Raw genomic sequence first — 15,793 nt, 5'->3', positions numbered from 1 at the left:
TTTGTACGAAAATGAATGTACAAGTCTATTATTTAGCATTATGTAGACTTATACCAGCACTCTCCCAGATGGTCCCAACCCATTACATGCCATCTGGGGTCCTACCTCACCTAAACATTACGATGACGTCATGGGCCACAGTGATATTAAGAATTGTGTTTAATATGCATCTTATTTATGACTAATTTGTTCTTCAAATATAAATGCATGGTTTGTTTCTATTCTGAACAAATAAAAAACGATTATTTCCAGAGTTGGTATTTATTCCCAGTGTGGTCCTGACTTACAGACTCAAATGAACTACAAGTTATTGAAAGCACTTGACACATCAAGCTTGCAAAGATATTACGTGATAGCATTGCATTACAGGGGTGGATACAGAGCTAACCTGGGGCTTGATTATCACACTAAAAGACACACCCAATCACCCACAGTACTACACACATCCATATGCAGTCACTAACACACACTCCCAAACACACATTAACATTCCCAAACACACACAATAACATACCCAGAAACGCACATCGATACACACTAACATGCCTACATATTAACATACGCTATAGCGACAAAAGTATTAGGACACCTGACCATTTCACCAATAGGGACTTTTAGGATATTACATTCTATATACTTTGGCATTAATATGTAGCTATAACAGCTTCCACTCTTCTGAGAAGGCTTTCCACAAGATTTTGGAGCGATTTTATGGGAATTTTTACCCATTCATACAGTAGAGCATTTGTGAGGTCAGGCATTGATGTTGGAGAAGGCCTGACTCGCAAACTCTACTCCAGTTCATCCCAAAGTTGATCGATGGTGTTGAGGTCAGGTCAGCCAACCATGTCTTTATGGACCTTGCTTTGTGCACTGGGAATAGAAAAGGGCCTTCCCCAAACTGTTCCCACAAAGATGCAGCCATGAACCACCCCATCTCTAACCTTGCACTCAACAGAGGTGTCCCAATTTGGACACAATGATATACCCTTATCTAAAATAAGGGTATATCATTGTGTTTTTCCACGTACCCTTCATTACCAAGATGAAACAAAGAATTAAAGGGAAAACACATTTTTTAGATGCGTAAAAGATTTTTATTTAAATCACATTCTATACTCTGGATGAGCCCACAATGGCAAAAGAAAAGTCTAAGATATAATTTCTCAAAGTACAAATAAATATCTAATTTTGTTTAACTAAATGGTAGAAAAATACTTGTATGAAATATGTTTAAATAAAGATTTAAAAATAATAAAATCCTTCATTTCTACCTCCTTAAAATCCTGGAATTTATGAATAATTTTATCATGTAAACATAATCATGTATGAATATGACAGCAGAAAAAGCCTCCAGTTAGTGAAATGTCACGAACATCATATCAGTTGTACAGATGACTCTTAATAAACAGGAACCTGCAATTTTTTGGCACGTGGACAAAATAGACTACATTGGTTACACAAACAATGGCAGTGTTTGGAGTGCAGTTCCATTTAAAAAAAAATGCTATATGTACTTTTTCAAACATCTCAGTAGGGTACTCAAAAAAGGTGGGAACAAGCGCATGCTAATATCATTATGTTCTTGGACAATTGACCTATAGGTGTTTTCTAAGAATCACTACATAATTCTAATACTTAAAGTGTTATCTTGCAGTTTACTAATTCTCAAAGGAAGGTTGCGGATCTAAAATAACTTCTGAAAACACATGAAGATTAATAGGGACAATTAAAAACATTAGGGAATGTCATTGGAATCTCTAGAAATGTGAATGATAGAAATAGTTTAATTCTATCCTAACGTACAAGAGGCATATTCCAGGAAATGAAAGGTCTGCTTGTTTGAATTACAATAATCTCATGAGATGGTTTCACAGGAGTACATATAGGAGTGAGGAGACCAGTTTGGTGTAACATTGTGGGTGGTCAGTTGGATGGATAATGACAGAGGCCTTTCCAAGAAAAAAAGAAAAGGGTAAGGTATTGTCATCGATAGGCTGGAAATAGAAAGTGTTTGTTTATCCAGAAGAATAGTATGTCAAGAAAAATATTCTGTCAAAAGTTAAGTATATGTGATTTTTTCACTTATTCTAATCCTTTTGGTGTAAGCTGCTGATATATGAGCTTCCTGATCAGTTTTTGAGCTGCTGCTGCTGCTGCTGCTCATCTTCATGATCCTCTTCCTGTTGCTGTTGTTGTTGTTGCTGTGATGTAGATGTTTGGGATTCTTTGTCACATTCTGTTCTGGTGCAACCACACTCTTCCACATAGATGTATGAGTAAAGTGAACTGGTTCCGTCAAGACATTTGAGGCTCACTTCCCGTTTGCTGGTCTTCATCTCTTGACAACAGCTGCACTTGTGCTCCATGGTATTTGCCTCCGCAGAGTACCTGTAACAAATTGTGGTCAAGTTATTCTAAATCTCTGCTGTTTTAAACTTGCTATTATAAGTTTGTTTTGGCCTACAACATCACCAAAAATTTAACATACAGAAGGACCTCTCAATTTTTCTGACTTATATTTTCGGAATAATGTATGTGTTTTGAGAAAGAACATCTGAATGTCACTTCTATTGACCATCACAGCACAAAACACATTACTGCATTTGGCCTATAAAAGAGCATCTGCCACAACTTACACTGAAGTGGTCATGCAACCTCCTCCACAGGATGACATCTCCACGGTCTGGTCTGACTCACAGGTGCCGGTTCTGATACGAGTGGACTGTTTATGGACCTGGCATTCCGACACAGCAGCTTAAAGAAAAAGGAGAAGTAGAGGGTTTGTTGGATTTTTTATGGATCACATTAATATACACGCATACTCTTTATTCTTTGGGATCTTATACATATGCATTAATTGCATTTGGGACTATATTACAAACCCTGAAATCTGGCTCATTACAGGTGCACCTAGGCAGGGGCCTTACCACTATTTTACTTTTTAAAAATTATAATCATAAGAAACATTAAATAATAGGTGATGGAAGGAAACTTACAAAAACAAGACATAGCAACATGTGGAAACAATGATCCTAATTGGATTGCATCGGATTAAAAACATTCTAGATAAGTGCTTATCCTGTTAACCCCTTAAGGACAATGGGCGATCCCAAAACCCATTGAAAACAATGCATTTTGAGCCCATACATGTACGGGCTTTGTCATTAAGGGGTTAATTCATGTTTGTTTAACAATGTTGTTATTCCCTTTGTAATATACTTTGCAAATCAGGTGTGATTGATCAAACAATGCTTACATTCACAAGTCTTGCAGCAGCCATTCTCTGACATTTTGATGGTACCCTGTGTGAACATGAAGAACACCTAGTAAGTACTAGTGGAAGAGATCAAAATACAAAACTCGAAAACAGAACTTAATAACAAAGTATGTTTTCCAAACACTGGCCTCTTTTAATTCACATACAAGTATTACAACAATGCTTTACACTGCTATTTTTGGGGAATTAGAAAGTACTATTTACAAGACGTACTGTACAAAAAGTTATATCCATGTAAATACACATATTATTTGGTATTACAATGAACATATAAATAGCATTACCTGTGCATTTTAAAACAAATATTAGTGTCTAACAATAAATGTATATCCTTGTATTTAGAAATATGTTCTGTTTTCATTGTTTTATTTAAGCATACAAGTTTAAGATACAAGTGTTATCAGTGAATGCCAAAAGTAGTTGCCATTTTGCACATACCTCCAAGCAGTTTGCTGGGTTAAAGGCTGGGCATGTTTCTTTCTCAGTTACAACATCATAAGTATGAGTGCAGGTGTAGGAGGTACACTTGTTCTCTGGTGGGCTGTATTTTTCTCCAGGCTAAAATGTAGAAGAACAATATTGAATAACTATGCTGGGATTCTTTTAGAAATGTAATTAGAATTGCAGGTGTCTTAACGAAATCAGTTTCCATCTATGCTTGTGGTATAGTATCTTGGATCTAGGTTATCATATGGGCTTCACTAACCCTTTCAGGACCCTAGGATGTATTTTTATGGAGTATGATCTAAAGTTATTGCACTAGTGAGGACATATCTCCTACTAGTGCGCTGGAAACAAGACAATAGCTAAATAATTATTTCAATATAGAAGTTAAACATAAAAAACAGAATCATGGTTAAATAAACATATGGTACAAAAATGCAGAAGCGCTCTGGTAACTTGGGTGTGAAAAAAGTTATGTGAAGAAAGACATGAATATTGCATATTCAAAACCTTTAGAGCGATAAGTTGACTTTCTTCTTTCCTCATTTTCTCTAGGGACATTTGCCCTTTGTTTTATACCTCAATTTCAGAACCACTAATTGGAAAACTACCAATTCTATAAATGTTATAATGATTTTGGTTTTCGTAAATTTAGACAAGAAAACTGTAGAACAAATGTCTTACCTTCAGCGTTATAGTTGTGTTGTCTTCCATCTTCATTGTACAAGCCACCTTGATGCATTCTCCACAACATTTCCCAGCTGTCGTCTTGTATTCGAAACCCTGTATTATATAACCATATTGTTTGCTCAGTTCTTCAGATTAATTACTTGATTAATTGTATGGTTTTATTATTTGTAAATATATCAGTTAAATGTCATTTGGCACATACCTCTGAGCAGTCTGCGCTGTTATGGATAAGGCACTTCTCCTTCTCTGTTACTACATCGTAAGTATCAGTACAGGTTGAGGAGATGCACTTCTCGTCTGGTGGGCTGTATTTTTCGCCAGGCTAAAATGTAGGACAATGTCAAAACCATGATAAGTTTCTTTAAGATACCTTTCTTTAAGAAGCCTAAATCTCTTCCGCTGTAGTGTGACATCCATGACTGTCATCAAGTTATTGACTTGAAAAGTGATCTATGATGATCCTCAGACCGAGAATCACAAATATAAATTCTACCAATGTGAAGGTGTTCTTGGTTTCAACATGACTCAATGTAGAGATATAGAGAACGATGCCGTTTATATGATGGCCATACCTTGAGAGTTATAGTTGTGTTGTCATCCATCTTCATTGTACAAGCCACCTTGATGCATTCTCCGCAACATTTTCCAGGTAACAATTTGTATTCAAAGCCCTGAGATAAATAATTATATTTTTGCTTTGTTTATCAAATATATTATTTGCATCATTTATGACAGAATTATCAGCATTTTAATATAATTATTATTATTTTATTATTCAGAATAATATATATTATAACGTTAATTTGTTAAGTAAAGCACACTTTTACTATCGAAATATTATAATGTAATAACAAATTTAGCAGCTCATTAAATGCATACCTGTAGACAGTCTGCTGAGTTCACAATAGCACATTTTTCTTTTTCTGTTACGACGTCATACGTCTCAGTGCAGGTGTAAGAGGTGCACTTCTCGCCTGCTGGAGTGTATTTTTCACCAGGCTGAAAATGTAGAGGGACAATGTCAAAACCATGCTGGGTTTCTTTTAGAAATTCCAAATGTATTATTGCAGAAGCCTGGATCCATTTCTTAATGGTCGTATAAAAATCATGACCTTTATTTAGTTAAAGGCTGTTTTGTATGTCTATGCGATGGCTGAATAGATAGCTGAATATATAGATACTATTTGCTTCAGAAAGATACAGATAATGGATATTTAAGAGATATTTAAGAAAAGCATTGACCAAAAGAGTGCTCTAGGCTACCTGTAGCTATCTACAGAGTAATACCTTCATATGCATACAAGGAAAAGGTTGTTCTATCATCTTAAGGTCAAAAAATTATCTTTTTATATTCAAGTATATTTTCCTATGTACACAGATTTGATATATTTGTGTATTTTCTATTTTTTAATGTTGTTCTATTAATTAGTGTCTGTAACCATGTGACTATGATGTCATTTAGGTGCCACATTTGAAAGCTTCCCACACTATTTATATGGAGGTCTTTAGAATGCCTATTACACTTTGAAAAAGCCATTTTTGGGCAAAACGCATTGTGTTTTGTCCACTTTTGCTTTTATTAAGAAGAAACCACAACCACAAGAACATCCACAAGCGGGGAATATACTGCCCATGCTGTTACAATAGAGCGATATTTAGGTCTATATAGTTTAAGTGTTATTTACCTTGGCTCCATAAGACATACTGCACTACTTTTTATTTTTCCTTAATTTTACATATCTTCATCCCCTGGTTAAATTGGAAGACCCTTACAGCCATCATACATGGCTTTTTATGAATAGTGCTTGTACCTTGAGAGTTATAGTTGTGTTGTCATCCATCTTCATTATACAAGCCACCTTGATGCATTCTCCACAACATTTTCCGGTTATCATTTTGTATTCAAAACCCTGTATTAAATACAAATATTTTTTTTCTGGTTCTCAAATACATTAACCTTATTATTACCAAAGAGTTTTTATTATTATTATTATTATTAGTATTATTATTTCAAACTACAATATATATCACAAAACTATAATTATTAAATCACTACACAAATGATCTATATAATCAAACAACAGATTAGTGTCTTGCCTACATCTACAATAAATGAGTATATTTAAAAATAAGTTATGCACATTTTATAACATAATAGAACATTTGGAACATACCTCTGAGCAGTCTGCTGGAGTAACAACTTTGCATTTTTCTCTCTCAGTTACCACCTCGTAGGTATTAGTGCAGGTGTATGATATACACTTCTCATCTGGTGGGCTGTATTTGTCCCCAGGCTAAAAAGATAGAAAAGCAATATCAAAACCATGCTGGGTTTTCTTTTAGAAAGTTTCTATTGCTTCAAATGCTATTTAACATCAGTGGCCTTCGGCTTGGTGTAGGCTGTATTGTGAGATGCATGGGGCTGAAGAGTGATGAGTTTATTTTACTCTTTTATCTTTCTCCCATGATTCACAAACTATTTTGGGGACCACATTACAAAACACATTGAGCCAAATAATATGTTTCTTGCTAGGTATTACTTTTAGTTATGAATATAGAAATATAATATTTTATGTTAATGTTATGACCGGGGGTCATCTCAGTGGTCAATCAGTGGTCATTGTATAAAACATGACCAGTTTTATATTTTGGGCTGCAGCATGGATTGTAAATATATATATATATATATATATATATATATATATATAGAATTACATAACCTATATAGTTATTGTACCTTGAGAGTTATAGTTGTGTTGTCATCCATCTTCATTGTACAAGCCACCTTGATGCATTCTCCACAACATTTTCCAGTTATTGTCTTGTATTCAAAGCCCTGTATTAAGTAATATTTTTTGTTACCTGCAGTAATAGTCCCTAAAGGATTATCAGTATATTGAATTTTATTATCCATAATTACTGCAGTCTATATCTCAAAGTATAATTATTTACTTAATGCCGTGCTACCTGTGCATTCCGTCTGATTAAGAGACCTCTGCGGCCCTTATAAGCTTATGTATCAAATTCTACTAAAGACTACATTTTCTCCTGGGCTACTATGGTAATATCCATTATTCTATACATAGAATGGTGTTTTACATTAAGCCTATATCTACAAAAAGTGTTGTATTTTTAAATTTCATTGACTTATGTTAATCAATATTTTAACATATAAATGCTATGAAATCGAGACATACATAGCAGTCATTTAGCACATACCTCTGCGCAGTCTGCTGAGTTAACGACAATGCACTTCTCTCTCTCTGTTACCACATCATAGGTCTCAGTGCAGGTGTAGGAGACGCATTTCTCATCTGCTGGGCTGTATTTTTCACCAGGCTAAAATGCAGAACAATGTGCAAACCATTGGTTTCTTTAAGATATGCTGTCCATGCAAGTGTCCAAAAGAGGCCTGTTTTCATCTCTAAAGTTGTAGTCTATGACCCTCAGCTAGATAAAAGCTCATTTTATATTAAGTGAGATCAAAGTAGTGTTTCAACTAGACAAAGGTTAGTTTAAAATGACTTGAGACTTGAGTTAACAGTATTAGTGTTCTTGGTTATGGCTTGGTTTTTAAATTTATTAAAAAGAACTGTAAATCATATATAGTTATTGTACCTTTAGTGTTATAGTTGTGTTGTCATCCATCTTCATTGTACAAGCCACCTTGATGCATTCTCCGCAGCATTTCCCAGGAATCATCTTGTATTCAAAGCCCTGGAATAAATGACATTCATTTTACTTGGTTCCTCAGAGTCAATACCTGCATTATTACTACATGTAGTTAACAACATAGTATAACGTAGTATGTAGTATAATACATTGTATCAATATACATTACCATGCCATCATGAATAAGATTAAGTTAACGTTTACCTATTATAGATATTGGCATAATTGATAATGATAATTTAAACACAAGGTGTCTTACAATGAGCAAAAACAAACTATACAGAATTTACATTTTTTATATATCGGTATATATTTTTTATATATAAATTACACTTAAAAAAATTAGATTTTTCACTTTTTTAGTGTTACCATAGAAATGAATGGCAAGCATAGCTGTGATTTGGCACATACCACTGAACAGTCTGCTGGATTAAAGGCTGGACATTTCTCTCTCTCTGTTACAACGTCGAAAGTCTCAGTGCAGATGTGTGAGATGCACTTTTGGTCTGGTGGAGTGTATTTTTCCCCAGGCTAGAATGTAAAAGAACAATGTCAAAACCATGCTGTGTTTCTTTTAGAAATACCATATATACATGTTTACATTCCCTCACTGTATTCATCTCTATCATTGCTCTTGGGATACGGTGCCACTTATCTACCACCCTCACAGTAAAGCAGTATTTACGTTACATCTACACGGCTGACCCTCTAATTTAAAGACTTTTCTCTCGCATATATATGTGCATTCTTTTTCAATAAGGATATAGATACCCTTCCTCTTACACTCTTATATCATCCCAAAAATCCTCAAACCTCAGTATGAGAACTAATACATACAAAATTACCAGTTCTTGGTTTTAGAGAGGCTTGTAAATGTATAATAGAGAACTATAGCAGCTATACCTTGAGAGTTACAGTGGTGTTGTCATCCATCTTTATTGTACAAGCCACCTTTACGCATTCTCCGCAACATTCCTGAGGATTCACCTTGTATTCAAAACCCTGTTTAAAACAATAATATTTTTTCTCAGTTACTTATATTTCTAGCTGCATTTTACTTACAGTTATTGATAGTTATTATCACTATATCAATATGCATTGTGAGAAGAAACGTACAGCACTGCACTCCAGGATAGAACAAACTCTCTTCACAGTAACAGTGACAAACTGGTCTTCTATCTCGTTGCATTCATAGTAGAGACATGGTTCATTAGGTGGGGTCCATGTTTCTTCAGGCTGGGGGGAAAAAAATCAAAAGAACAGAATTAACATTGACTGAACCTATAATTGGTGTATTATTTCAAATGATAATAAAACAGGAAGTGAAAAAACTACAATATTGAATATTGTTAGGAAATAAAATTTAGAATGTATACCTTTAACACTATAGTGGAGTTATCTGTGTCTTTCAATGTACACGCCACCTGCTTGCATGTGCCACAGCACTCATCTTCATCTTTTGTATACTTGTATCCCTGTAACACAAAACAAACGAGTCACTTTTTCAGCCAGCTGTCAACCCCCCTTTTTTAAAAGTTTCATTTTTTATTCTTGAGACGTACCGGTCTGCATTCGTCTGCGCTGGAGACAGTACATTCCTTTGTTATGCTCACGGTAACAAATTGCTCATCTGTTTTGTTGCATTGATAGTAGGAACATTTGCCAGCAGGAGAGTTCCAGGTCTCACCGGGCTGGGAACCAAAGCAAAATGTTAAAACTGTATGCTATATGTTTAAAGTTTGGGTTTTTCTATTGCCACTTACTGAGATTGTAATGGAGGTTCTTAAAAATTCTTAAGATTCTTCTCAAAAAACATAGCAGATTTTTTAATGAAGACATACCTTGATAACAATCGTGGTACCATCATTCGTTTTAATTGTACATGCCTCCTGTTGGCAACTGCCACAACAATGGTCTTCCAGCTTTTCATACTTGAAGCCCTGTCAAAAAACAATGAAAGAAAATTATATAGTTAAGGAAATAGCTTGGCTTTGGATATGATGATGTGCAACATTTTAAATATGTCACCAGTAAACCAACCGACCTCTGCGCAATCTGTTTTACAAGAAATTGGGTCACATCTAATCATTTTAAGCTTGGTCTCGGGATTTGTTTGATTTGTGCACAGACACTCCTCGCAGGTTTCTTTGGACTGTGGGATTATATGCCCTGGCTGCAAAAGAAAATAGAAAAATACATAATTGGTAAAATGAATCCAGAACAATATATACAGTACATATTACAGAACATGTAGTTGGATTGCATACTGTATGTCACATAAATATGGTTTAATTATCCCCTCACTATGAGTGAAACAGCTATAAAATAAGTAATCTTTCCAAGAAAACAAAAACAAGTAACAAGTAAATTATTTGATACTACTTACTTGATATACAGCGTCATTCACTACACAGACTGGTTCAGGTGCTTTAAAGGAAGACAACATATATTTAGGATTATATATAAATGACATCTAAGAATAATGACTAAATATATATATATATATATATATATGTATATACATACATATATACACATACACATGTACATAGGCAATAGATAGATAGATAGATAGATAGATAGATAGATAGATAGTGAGTTCACCAAATGCAGGCTTTCCGTAAGTTAGAAATCTAGACTTGACTCTAAAATGAACTTTAATACTCACTGCAGCTGGAAGTGGGGCAGCAATCTCCTTCCAGAATTACTGAATGAACCCTAAATCCAAGAGGACAGCTTTCCTCCTCCTTTTTGCATTTGCTTGTTTCACAGCCTGTTTTTGAAGAGATGACATATATCATCACTGCGGTTTTAGAAATAAACTCATGGGATTTGTGAAGACGTAGAGATCAGCATAAACTTTGTGATTGTGTTTGACTTTTACTTACGGCATTCACTCTTCTTACAACATGGCTGCTCGCTGTCTGGTACTAGAACAGAAACATAACCGTCCTTGTCACAGGTGGCTTCTGTGGGTTCGGCACATTTCAGTGGAGTGCACTGTACAGTGAGCGACGTGGCCTCACAGACACATTCTTGGCAGTTGCTGGTCCATTTCTCTGCAGGCTACACACATGGTACAGAAATGTCATGATACATCAAGCTACATTGGTTAAAAAAAAATAGAAAGATGGACTAGTCCCCCCCGCCATAAAAACACTAAAACGTCACTCACTGCTTTGGGCATTCCATCAGGTCCAACGCAGGCTGGAGGAGATTAAAAATAAAGTTATTGGAAAGGGTTCAAGCTACATATATATATTGCCTAAATCAAAACACAACTTACAATAGATAATTTCATTTCGCATACATATTTATAACTTGAACTTATCACACTGAGTGTCATTACTATATGGACTAGCAAAACCACTATGGACTAAAGCTCATATTATGGTAAAATTGCACCAATTATTTGCAGCTTGATAAATGAGCCTAAAATCAGGTTGATTTGATGACAATTCTTATTTTATGAGTTTAGAAGTGTACAACATTTTCATACTTACAGCAGCTCTTGACGCAGACATCAGTGTAAGCGTTGAACAACTTGGTCCCTGAGGGACAGTAGCAGCCTTCTGTGATTCCATTGCTGAGGTTTGATACTTGCCTGTAATTAAAAACATGAATCTCTCCAGATTTTGTCTGAGCACTTATCATGAGCAACTCTGTGGTTAAATGCTTTAAAACTTTTAAATACATAAATTAATTTATTGTCTCCTCCTCCAAGGATCTTCCTGTATTGTTCTAACATTGTCAATAATTATCAACTGGATGCAGTTTAAATCCTTGTGGTTTCTCTGCAAAGCTGGTCTCATGTCTTATGTAGTAAGGAAGCAAATGACAGATCGCATTATACGGTAAGCTAAAGTGCTGCCTATTACATCAGCAGTTAAGCAGGTAATATGTGATATAAAATTAAATCTGACATTGTTACCTGGTCTCGCAGGTATCGGGATGCACTGGGCCACATGCTTCATACACTTTTCCAGTTGGGCAGCTGTATGCTGCAATGCAAAGAAAACAATACATTTATTAATGTGTCGTAGCAATGTCCCACGTTTCAGTGATCCTGTCAGTGGACGGTGAAAGGTAGTTACTATAAACCAGGGGTGACCAACCTGCGGCCCTCTAGCTGCTGCGGGACTACATTTCCCATACTCCTCAGCCTGTCCCATAGCTGAAAGTGCAATACGGGAGATGTAGTCCTGCGGGTGCTGGAGGGCCGCAGGTTGGACACCCCTGCTTTAAACCCATATAAGGAAGAATATTTCCAACAAAGTACTTACGACAGTGGCCTCCAGTCTTTCCTCTCCAATTCACACAGACACCATTGTAGGCACACAACGCTGCATAGACCTCTAAGCTAGAGCATTGCACCGAATCATTGTGGATGCGACAGGCATCATAAACACAGCCCTCATGGTAAGGCGTTGGAGGTATCTTTTTATGGCATTCAGCAAATACCCTGTTAACGGTATAGAAAAGAAAATTGTTAACAAGTATTTTCCTCTTCATATGGCATACACTGTAACACAGACTTTCTAGACTCTTAACATATTTGTTACGCATGGACATGTGTAGCATTTAAAACATGACCCATCCAAGTGCAATAGAATACTACTCACTCGCTTAGGATCACATCACAGAGAGGTGTAGATGGGCACTTAGGTGGTGGAGTTGATGTAGCTGTTGGGGTTGGCTGAGGTGGTGTGTAGCAGTATGGTTTATCTGGCACATTAACCTTCCAGTGGTCAGCCATCTTAGAACAGTCTGACACGATCTTACCATCTGGCAATCTGCAATCCTCAGTGCTGTTGTTGGAGCAGGTGCCTATTTGTCACATATAAAAATGTACTATTACAAAGAGGATTAGTACCATGCACAGGTACTTGAAATAAAATGTATTCTTCAAGGGGATGTCTTTGGTTGGTATATTCTGGCCATATAAAAATAAGCACAATGAAAAATATACTGTGTACACACTATATTTTTTTTCATACAAATTGAAAGTTCATGATACGTACCACACTGTCCTTCTGTGTTGTAACCAAACATGCTGAATGGCAGCTTAATAACAAAGATCATGCCGCTAAACGAGATGTAGGCTTTTATTTCTGGAATCTCAACCACCATGTTAATTCCAGCACTAGAGACAGTAATGCCATTGGTGGTGAATCCTGGCGTTACCCAATTTTTGTTGAATCTAATCTGTTGGGTCAAGTACAGAAATAGTCATCCTCATGCAGTTTAGCCACAAACTACACAAATATATGTTATAGTTAGGTGGTGAACCGTAATGAACACCTTAACCACTTTATGGCATCCTCTTAGCTGAGTAAGTAAACTAACTAAAGTAATGCTTCTTATTGAACTAGGGATGAATTTCTGTCAGGGCACTCAATACTGAATTATCATTCAGCATTGTGTAGGCTTTGCCTTCAAGCTTGATCACTCATATCCTGAGCTCTGTGGCGTTTGATGTGTAATGATAAGCACTGGTGTGTTCTGGCCTAGCCAGGCCCAGGGCAGAATGTCCAGGGGAGCTCCCTGTACTGCCATTAGTCAATGAGCCACTTAAGAGGGAGATCACTGATCTCCTCAACTGGCTCTATAAGACTATTGAGGGATGTGCCAAGTGGGCACAGTGCTCCATAGTTTCCTTCTGCAGTGTTTCCTTTAAAAAATGGAGCGCCGGGATATATGTCACATCCCCATGGCAAGTAGAATGGACATCAGCACAGTGAGAGCTGCCGTCAGAACTGCCCTAAGTTTGGCGAGGGCAACACTGAATATAAAAATGCCACTGCTGAAAAGGCCAGGTTTCAGGGAAAGATACTGATATTCAACAGCAGCCCTTGCCTAGTTGTCACTAAAAGGAACCAAGCTTTCAACCTTGTGCTAACACTAATGAAAATCAGCCATGTGTTCCACTCAATTTCCTGTACGAGTTAAAGAACTGTAATCGCTAACATAAGTTATTTTTCTTAATGCATACCCTGTTTCTCATTCTTCCTTGGAACATTGTACGAGTCAGCAAAACTTCATTGGACTTGTAGTAAACTATTATAGACTGTGGACAGGACAAGCCATCCTCAGCATCACAGAAATAATTATCAACAAGGACTCTGAAGTTATCAAATTTGGGTGTTATCTGTTGTACAAGAACATAGGTGCAGTTGTCCAAGAAAGTATAGTAGGTTCCATCAAATGTGATGTAGTGAGGATCACCCCATCCACTGCAAACACCTAATAAATACAAAAATACATCAGTGTACATTTTTATTAGTCCAAGAATTCAACAAATAGACTCTTAAAGAAAATTACTTGTAGCAATATTAAATAATGATTCATGCAACTTTTGTTTACCAATAAACACCACTTTTTTCAATGAATAAATGTGTCTCTTATATTGTTGTTGCTTACGATCAACATATAGATTAGGTTTGTCTGTGTGTTCCTCCATCCACAGTCATAAAAAAGCTAAGTAACAGCCACGTCTCTGAGCAGGATACTTACATTCACATTCATAATGGTAACAGCAGCCGTCTGAACTGTATACTTTGACTGGGGGGAAACCATTAGCACAAGAGATTTTCTCCACTGGAGGACATGTCACAGGTTCAATAGTCACAACGTTGTTTCCATGACATGTGGCCACTGTACAATTGTTAATCAACCATGTTTCATTTGTCTAAAACAGAAAAGCAAACATTTTCACCAAATTTTACACACGTACACATAGATGGTTAATAATAATAGCTGGTTAATTACTGAACATGGACTTGTTATGTTTATATGGGTGAATTTGGTGAATATGATCTGAATATGGGTGAATATGAAACAAGAATTGTACTGAAACAAGAATTGTACTATATAAACACAATAAAAGTGCCATATACTTTTCTGGGAGGGCATCCTTCAACTGGAGTTGTTGTTTCTATCTTTGGTGTTGTTGTCTTAATAGATGTGGTTGTTGTTGACACTGGAGTGGTGGTAGTCGTTGGGGGTGGCAGAGTTGTAGGATGGCATGGTCCTTGGAATCTTTCAGCGTTACATTCTTCATTACAAATTGCATAGAAATGGCATCCGGCTTCATCAGTTTTGTTGTAAATGACAGCCCCTTTAGAGAAAACATTATAAAGAAAAATAAACATTTTTGGTAGCAGAAATGTTGACTATTTCAAGATGTTTCATGAAGCATTAAACTTAATTATTTACAAGTATTTTGTACTCTTGATTTAGACCGTTTAAAATCAACAAAAACAATCGAAGGATTGTAAGAGGTTTTAGACTGCCTTATGAATTTTATAAGCTAAACAAATAGATCAGGCTAATTTATAGGTGAATAAAGTTGATAGGTAAGGGGTAAACGGTTGCTGATTACAAAGTTACTAAATCAGTAACTGTAAACAGATGTTAAAATACTTGCTGCCTGTCCAAGACTTAAAATTCACTTATGAATAGTGAAATTGGTAAACTGAAATTTTCCTCATATATATAAATGTCCAATCCTGAACTATTCTAAGGACATAGTCTTTTATTTATATAGCACCACCAATTTACGAAGCGCTTCATACTAATCAAGGTGTATGACAAAACTAGAATAAATTAGGCAGAGAGGACCGTTCTCGTAAAACGGATTAACCAAAATATGCCATTTCATTTAGCCAGACGAAAGAAATCAGGGGCATGGTAAATTCTAGTAATTCT

General features: G+C 36.0%; 1 protein-coding gene across 1 annotated transcript in view; it reads right to left on the bottom strand.

Moving 5' to 3' along the window:
- Positions 1-1,074: 1,074 nt before the first annotated feature.
- LOC128467113 (mucin-2-like) overlaps positions 1,075-15,793 on the bottom strand; it is a 33,650-nt gene continuing 18,931 nt past the window's right edge. Inside the window, exons 32-63 of the mRNA XM_053448637.1 lie at positions 14,983-15,203; positions 14,600-14,774; positions 14,079-14,329; positions 13,108-13,291; positions 12,709-12,913; positions 12,370-12,548; positions 12,018-12,087; positions 11,590-11,690; positions 11,262-11,293; positions 10,975-11,152; positions 10,755-10,859; positions 10,473-10,513; positions 10,131-10,259; positions 9,928-10,026; positions 9,649-9,777; positions 9,463-9,561; positions 9,203-9,322; positions 8,990-9,088; positions 8,498-8,617; positions 8,033-8,131; positions 7,634-7,753; positions 7,152-7,250; positions 6,589-6,708; positions 6,226-6,324; positions 5,294-5,413; positions 4,987-5,085; positions 4,617-4,736; positions 4,409-4,507; positions 3,719-3,838; positions 3,260-3,305; positions 2,640-2,757; positions 1,075-2,391 (exon numbers count right to left, since the gene is read on the bottom strand). Coding sequence (XP_053304612.1) covers positions 2,133-2,391; positions 2,640-2,757; positions 3,260-3,305; positions 3,719-3,838; positions 4,409-4,507; positions 4,617-4,736; positions 4,987-5,085; positions 5,294-5,413; positions 6,226-6,324; positions 6,589-6,708; positions 7,152-7,250; positions 7,634-7,753; positions 8,033-8,131; positions 8,498-8,617; positions 8,990-9,088; positions 9,203-9,322; positions 9,463-9,561; positions 9,649-9,777; positions 9,928-10,026; positions 10,131-10,259; positions 10,473-10,513; positions 10,755-10,859; positions 10,975-11,152; positions 11,262-11,293; positions 11,590-11,690; positions 12,018-12,087; positions 12,370-12,548; positions 12,709-12,913; positions 13,108-13,291; positions 14,079-14,329; positions 14,600-14,774; positions 14,983-15,203 — 4,055 coding nt within the window. The 3' untranslated portion in view covers positions 1,075-2,132. The remainder of the gene's footprint in view (positions 2,392-2,639; positions 2,758-3,259; positions 3,306-3,718; positions 3,839-4,408; positions 4,508-4,616; positions 4,737-4,986; positions 5,086-5,293; positions 5,414-6,225; positions 6,325-6,588; positions 6,709-7,151; positions 7,251-7,633; positions 7,754-8,032; positions 8,132-8,497; positions 8,618-8,989; positions 9,089-9,202; positions 9,323-9,462; positions 9,562-9,648; positions 9,778-9,927; positions 10,027-10,130; positions 10,260-10,472; positions 10,514-10,754; positions 10,860-10,974; positions 11,153-11,261; positions 11,294-11,589; positions 11,691-12,017; positions 12,088-12,369; positions 12,549-12,708; positions 12,914-13,107; positions 13,292-14,078; positions 14,330-14,599; positions 14,775-14,982; positions 15,204-15,793) is intronic.

The sequence above is a fragment of the Spea bombifrons genome, chromosome 10, assembly GCF_027358695.1.
Source record: "Spea bombifrons isolate aSpeBom1 chromosome 10, aSpeBom1.2.pri, whole genome shotgun sequence".
Taxonomy (NCBI): Eukaryota; Metazoa; Chordata; class Amphibia; order Anura; family Pelobatidae; genus Spea; species Spea bombifrons.
The sequence above is the reverse complement of the archived record's forward strand: the minus strand, read 5'-3'. Positions and strand labels throughout refer to the sequence as shown.